The sequence below is a fragment of the Echinops telfairi genome, unplaced genomic scaffold (assembly GCF_000313985.2).
Source record: "Echinops telfairi isolate 266 unplaced genomic scaffold, ASM31398v2 ScPeMD7_7457;HRSCAF=8495, whole genome shotgun sequence".
Classification (NCBI taxonomy): domain Eukaryota; kingdom Metazoa; phylum Chordata; class Mammalia; order Afrosoricida; family Tenrecidae; genus Echinops; species Echinops telfairi.
This window is the reverse complement of record NW_022111357.1, coordinates 33,096,847-33,103,302: the sequence shown is the minus strand read 5'-3', so window position 1 is coordinate 33,103,302 and position 6,456 is coordinate 33,096,847. Positions and strand designations below refer to the sequence as shown.

Sequence of the window (6,456 nt, the reverse complement as noted above, 5' to 3'; positions counted from 1 at the left end):
ACCCTCTCCAGGGGCAATGTGGCACGTGGAACCCCGCCTCGTCCAGACCAACCTGGCCGGCCCCAGCCCTGGCCGGGGCATCGCCCTCGGGGACCAGACCCGCTGGAAGAGGGCCGGCTCTAGCTACCTTCAGCAGAGCAACCTGCAGCCCCGGGCCAGCATGCCTCCCCAGAGGGCCCAGCAAAGCAACCTGGACCCAGGAGAGGCCTGCTTGGCCAGGAGTGGCCACCCTATCAGCTTTGACCCCCACACTCTGCCCTGGGGAAGCCCCTTTTGCCACAGCAGGCAGCTGACCTGCCTACCCTCTGGCCAAAGGCAGTCTTGGCCACTGCCCCCCCACACCCTACACCCAGCCTTCAAGCCCCCTGTAGGTTTCATCCCTGGAGCTGGGTACCCGTGGCCAAGTCCCAGCCCCTGGCGAGCCCTGGGCCAATGGACCTCAGGGCCCGTGGATGAGCCCCTGGCCCTGGAGGACCTGGTGGTCTCTACCCAGGTCCAGGCTCAGACCCGGTGCCATGCTGAGGTTCACCATTTGGTGGCCTCTGTGGGACGCCTGGAGCACGAGGCAGCCCGACTCAGGCACTGGGCATCCCAGGAACTCCTAGCAGTCCCTACCCGCCGCCAGCCCAGCCTGCCTGCTCCTGCCTGCCGGGACAATCGGGAAAAGACACTGGGAGCCCAGGCCAGCAGCCAGCCAGCATCACCGAAGACTGATTCTGGGGTGACTGAGCAAGGTGTTGTTCCTATCCACCCCCTAAGCCAGGGAGAGGACTGCTCGGTGGGGCTTGCAGATGGTGGAGAGAAGAGGGGGTTCGCTAGTCTCCCAAGAGGGGCCGGGCTCTGTTCTCCCACCGACTCCAGGGCAGCCTGGGGCATCGTGGTGCCTGGGCGGAAAGGAGGGGCCCGCAGGAAGGAGCCGAGGACAGCTTCCTCCTGTCAGCCGGACATCACCCCACAGGTAAAGCCAGGGTTCAGGGCTCCCAGACTGGACCCCGCCTCCCAGGGATTCTCTGAGTTATTGTCTCTCCCCTGACCCATTCCCTCACCCAGGAAGGGAGGCCTTGGTGGGGGGCGGGGGGGGGTCCTGGTATCTCTCCGACCCATGAACGGTGTGACTCCTCTTGCAATCTCAGAACAAGGCCCCAAACGCTGAGACTCTGCAGGTCAAGACAGCCTGGTGAGCTGGTGGGCTACCAGTGGGAGTGGGCGGGGGTACTGTGCCCAGGCCTGAGCCGGGCAGGATGGCACTGCCCCTTTCTTCCATGCTGTCCCTGCTGGGATGAGGGGAGCAGCTGGGGCGCCAAGGACAGGGACATGGGGCCGCTGCAGCTTGTCAGGCTGCCCGGCCGCATCCCAGGCTTTCTCACCTGGACATGCCAAGGTGGCCATGAGTAAGAGGAAGGCCCTGGCCTGCATCGAGTCCTTGCTGACCGGCCGCTGTTGCCCCCAGGCGGCGGCTGCTGTCCAGATGTTTCAGAGCCTGGTGGCACATGGCCCAGAGGCGACGGGCAGTGGCGGCCGTGGAGGCTTTGTGCCGACGACAGCTGTTGAGAAAGGGCCTGCGGGCGCTGCGCTGGGCCTGGCACGTCCGGGAGGCGCAGCTGGAGGCCGCCTGGGGGCGGCACTCAAAGGTCCTGCTGGCCCGGAGCTTCCAAGAGGTCAGGGCCCCTGGTTGGGGCAGGGGGAGGCGATGCAGGGCTGGTGTGTCTGGGGAGGAGGCTCCATCTGCTGAGAGGACACTCTCTGCCATGTTGTGATTGGTGACCAGGAGCCCAGGACCCTGAACCAGCCCTGCTCCGAGTTCACTCCCTACCTATGTGATTTTGGACCGGTTATGGAAACTGAGCCTAGGCCTCCTTATCTTGAGACCAGGATAGTGATGGGGGTACCCACTGGGTTGCTATGAAACTGAAAAACAGGGCAGGCACCCTCATGAAATGTTTTGCCAGCCGGGACCGGAGGACACTTCTTGGGAAGGGGGTGCTGGGGGAGGACACAGCCCTAGGCTGCCCCCCTCTCTCTCTCTGGTGCCATTCAGTCAACTATCACTCATTCACTCAACCATCCCCCTGGGGGCAGGGTGGTCTAGTGCTTGAGGCTCCAGGTCCTGGAGTCCTGCCCTTGCCCCTCCTTTTGCCCACTGTGGGGCCTCGCCTCTCTGTCCCCTCTCTCTCCTGACAGTGGAGAGGACAGGCTTCCCGGGAGAAGCAGGGCGGGCCCCACATCCCAGCTGGGCCAGGGTCCACCGTCTCTGAGGAAGGCTGGAGCCAAGGCCCCTCCTCGGGGAGGAAGGCAGCAGGGGACACGGTCCCGAGCAGCAGGTGGGCTGGGGCAAGCCTGGGTGCCCAGGGCGGTGCTGGTGGTCTTCCCTCCCTCATTCCTACCTCAGTGCTCATCGCCCTCCCCCACGAGAACCAGGATGCAGTGAGCAGATTTTGGTGGGGGTGGGTGTGGGTGGAAGGAAGGGGTGCCCATTGTGGGGGTTTCAGCATTTTATGAACTTAGAAACGTTCACCTCATGATGCATCTTTTGGACACCATTCAATATGATGTTTATGAGGACTTTTTTTTTTCCGTCCCTTCTCAGCTGCATTTATTTTTCTATGTTTTGACCTTTCTATTTCAATCTTTGCTGTTTCTCCGGCCCATTGTCACAGCAGCCGGCACCTGATTTGGGTGGGGCGTGGCATTTGGGAGTTAGTGCATATCCATGAACTTGGAACTTTTACCACCCCACCCGAGCACCCACCCCTCTTTCTGGCATTGGCACGGTGTTGAAGGCCAAGTCAAATGGGCCGTCACGAAGCAAGTGCCCACACGTAGACAGGAAGACGCGTTCAAGTGGGTGAACGAGGGGGTTTGTCAGGTCATTGCTATTTTCTTCCTCTGGCCTGCAGTCTCCCACGCCAGCGGCGTATGACTATGACTGCTGCCTTTGATTGAAATGAATGTGAACATAGTTATTTCACACGACTACACGGGAGCCCTGGTGGCACAGAGGTTAAGCGCTGCACTGCTGATCCACTGTTTGGAGCCCCCTAGAGGGGGAGAGAGAGGCAGGGCCGTCCATCCCCATAGAGACGTCCAGCCTTGGACGCCCTCGGAGGGCTGTTCTACTCTGCCTTGGAGGCCGGTCGCTCTGAGTCTGTCTGTCTGATGGATGGCCATAGGTTGGGTTTGTTTAACTGCACACTTGTCAAAAATGCTAACCCCCGTGGCCAGATAAAGTAAAGGCACTCCCCTTGGTGGCTTTTATGGTCCCGTCAAACCAAGCGTCTGGAGGGAGCAGGGGCACGGTGACACTGTCCCCACAGGGGCCCTGCTCCCACAGGGTGGGGGCAGAGACCTCGTCCTGCAGGGGGACCGGCTCCCATGAGGCACCAGCTCCCACGGGGGGCCTGCCCTGGCCTAGGGCTGTAGTGGGCAGGCAGGGACCGTGCACCTCCCTGGACCTGACAGCTTGACTCTCAGTCCAGGGAGCCTGAGGACGGAGGAGGGAGGTCAGCACATGGGGCTGAGCCGGGATGGCAGAGACGGGGGCGTCCAGCTCCTGCAGGCCCTGCAACAACTGGCTGGTGAGATGATGGGAAAGTGGGGGGGCCGGGGGTTGGCAGGTGGAGCCCGGCCCCAGGTAGTGCGGCTGGGTTAGGGCACCTCCCCAGTGACCTTGGGGTCACCTTCCCATTTTAGGGATGGAGAACAGAGGCACAGAGAAGTGACGCTCTGATCAATCTGAGGACGAGGACTCACTCACTTGTGGGGAGACTGGGGCCCAGAGACAGGGAGCCCACAGCTTGGTGTCCCAGGTGTCAGTGGCCCCTCCTGACACCCCTCCCTCGCCCCTGCCCCTTTGCAGTCTTCCTCCTGTGGTGCCATCAGAAGGGGCTGGCCACGCAGGAGAGGGCAGCCCAGGGGGAAGCTGCCCAGGTCCCAGCCTGGACTCCGGAGGCAGGACAGCACCTCCAGGCCTGGCAAGCTCATGCTGCAGCTCCGCCCAGAGTGGTTGCGCTGCAGACCCCGCGGCAGAGAGCCTGGCTCCACAGGTGAAGCACCCGGAGGGTGTGGCGGGGCCACGCAGGGCGGGGTGGGGTGGTCTTCTCTCTGAGGCAGCATGGAGGACCCAGGGGGGTGGTCCCCTGTAAGCCACCTCTACAGGAGTCCTGGTATTGAGACACAGGCTGATCCCAGCCAATGAAAGCAGCCGCTGTTCACCTAGTTCCTGGGCCTCTGGGAGGAGCCTGGTGGCATAGTGGTTACCAGTAGGGCTGCTACACAAAAGGCCAGCAGTTCAAAACCACCAGTTGCTTCCCAGCAGAAAGACAAGGTGTTCTACGCCCATGAGAGTCACAGTCCGGGAAACCCACAGGGGGAGTTCTCCCTGTCCTCTAGGGCAGCCAGGAGCTGACTCAATAGCACGGAGTTTGGTTTGGCTTTGGACCTCCTGGTGGTGCAAACGGTTAAGCGCTCCACTGCCTCCTGAATGGGCTGTGGTTGGAAACCCCTGAGCAGCCCGGCTCCCTGGAAGCCAGAGCTGGTCTGCTTTGGGGAAGATCATGTCCAAGAAATCCCTCTGAGCCATGTCACCCTCACACAGGGTCCCTATGAGCCACACGACTCAGGTCCCCTCACAACCTAGGCAGGGCACCACCACAGGGGCTGGGGCTCGGGTAAGCCAAGTGTGGTCCCGGCCTGTGAGACTGGGGTGAGTCAGAGCAAGAACCGGAGACCAGCACAGGGGGAGTGTGTGGATACTGTTGTGGGTTCCAATAAGGGACAGCCACTCTGATAGCTTCATAAATTAGAGGAATCTTTATTCGGTCATAACTGGACTGCTAGAATCTAAAAGCAATTCTTTGATTGCAGTCCCGAGTCCACATTTCAGTCCATCTTTAAAGACGAAAAACTCCTTTATCCTTTGTCTAAGACTTAAGCAAGCGTGGACAGAAGCAGAGAGCAAAATCAATGTTACTATTCTTTCGGCTCAGGGAGCGTTACAGGGGACAGCATGAGTATATCATTCCGGTAACTTCCAGAAGAGCAAGCGTGCCCTCCAAGGTACAGTCCTTATCACAAAAGAAACAAAACTGGATCAACATATCACCCCTCCCAGGGGATGAACAACAGAAAAGTGGGTGAAGGGCGACAGAAGACGATTTAATATATGAAAATAATAATCTATAACTTATCAAGGGTTCATGAGGGAGGGTGGACAGGCAGGCGGAGGAGGAAGGGGAAAAGTGAGGAGCTGATACCAAGAGCTCAAGTAGAAAGAAAATGCTTTGAAAATGACGATGGCAGCATATGTACAAATGTGCTTGACAGAATGGATGAATGTATGGATTGTGATAAGAGATGTAAGAGCCCCCAATAAAAGTATTTAATTAAAAAAGAAAGAAACAATACCAAAATAGACTATACCATCCTGGTTACCATAACAAGATTAACTACACCATTCAGATGACAACATCAAAAGGAACAATATTAAAACAAAGGATCTATTGAAGAATAGTCTCAACTAATTGCAGTGTCCAGAACCTGGGTACATGAGAGTCCATTCTAAAATCTATCACTAGTGGGCTTCCCGAGATGGGAGGGGGAGAGAGGCAGGTCATTCAGCAACTAAAAAAAGGAGTTTCTTTGGCTCGTCTGCCTCAGATACTGCCGGAGCTACCAGAGACAGCAGCAGTGGACACAGGTCTATAACAGTTCCTTTTCCCCCTTGTTGTGAATTTTATTACAGCCCATTTCCATCTTACATGCAAGTGACTATCTGTGAAAAATATGTTCACATGAATCTGTCTACTCACTGCTAGAGAAAGGAAAGCCCGTGGATCATGTGGCCAATAGTCATTTTCTTTGCATCTGTTTATGGCCAAAGATACAGTCATCGTCTCGGTTGCCTTAGTTAATAGGCATGCGACACCATTGATTTGTCCGGGCACATGCAGTTCCTACGAACCCCAAACTCACCCTTCCTGCTGTTGAGCTGATTTTAACTTATCTCAAAACTGTTGTCAGGGTGAGGGGACCCCAACACTCAAACAGGTCCTCAGGAGCAACTTTGCGATTGTGGAAAATAAGACAGCCAGACAGACAGTGGAGCACAGGGGTCCTTGTCCCACGTCAGGCCTGAGAGAGAGAATGTATTTTATACAGTGGGGCTTACAGATCTTTCATAAGACAAGCACATCACACAGCTAACATATTACAAAGTCGATGGGTGATATCATATACGAATAACACAATAGACAAGCAATGAGGTGAGTCATCGTCTTGACCTAGTGCTGGTTGACCCTGAAGCTCCCTGAGACCTCCCCAGGGGTAGCTATCTCTGATCAGTATCAGCAAGAGATGTCAAAACAGAGTTTGTTACCTTTGAAGGTGGGTCTGGCTATGGCCGGTGGGATGGCTCTTATCTACAGACAACCTCCAGGCACAGGGAATAGCCAGATGCAC

At 57.2% G+C, this 6,456-nt stretch overlaps 1 protein-coding gene across 1 annotated transcript in view; it reads left to right on the top strand.

The window, feature by feature from the left end:
- The first annotated feature begins 16 nt into the window (after positions 1–16).
- CUNH1orf167 (chromosome unknown C1orf167 homolog) overlaps positions 17–6,456 on the top strand; it is a 24,987-nt gene continuing 18,547 nt past the window's right edge. The window contains exons 1-6 of the mRNA XM_045299198.1: positions 17–958; positions 1,134–1,177; positions 1,451–1,658; positions 2,182–2,321; positions 3,472–3,575; positions 3,857–4,043. Coding sequence (XP_045155133.1) covers positions 17–958; positions 1,134–1,177; positions 1,451–1,658; positions 2,182–2,321; positions 3,472–3,575; positions 3,857–4,043 — 1,625 coding nt within the window. The remainder of the gene's footprint in view (positions 959–1,133; positions 1,178–1,450; positions 1,659–2,181; positions 2,322–3,471; positions 3,576–3,856; positions 4,044–6,456) is intronic.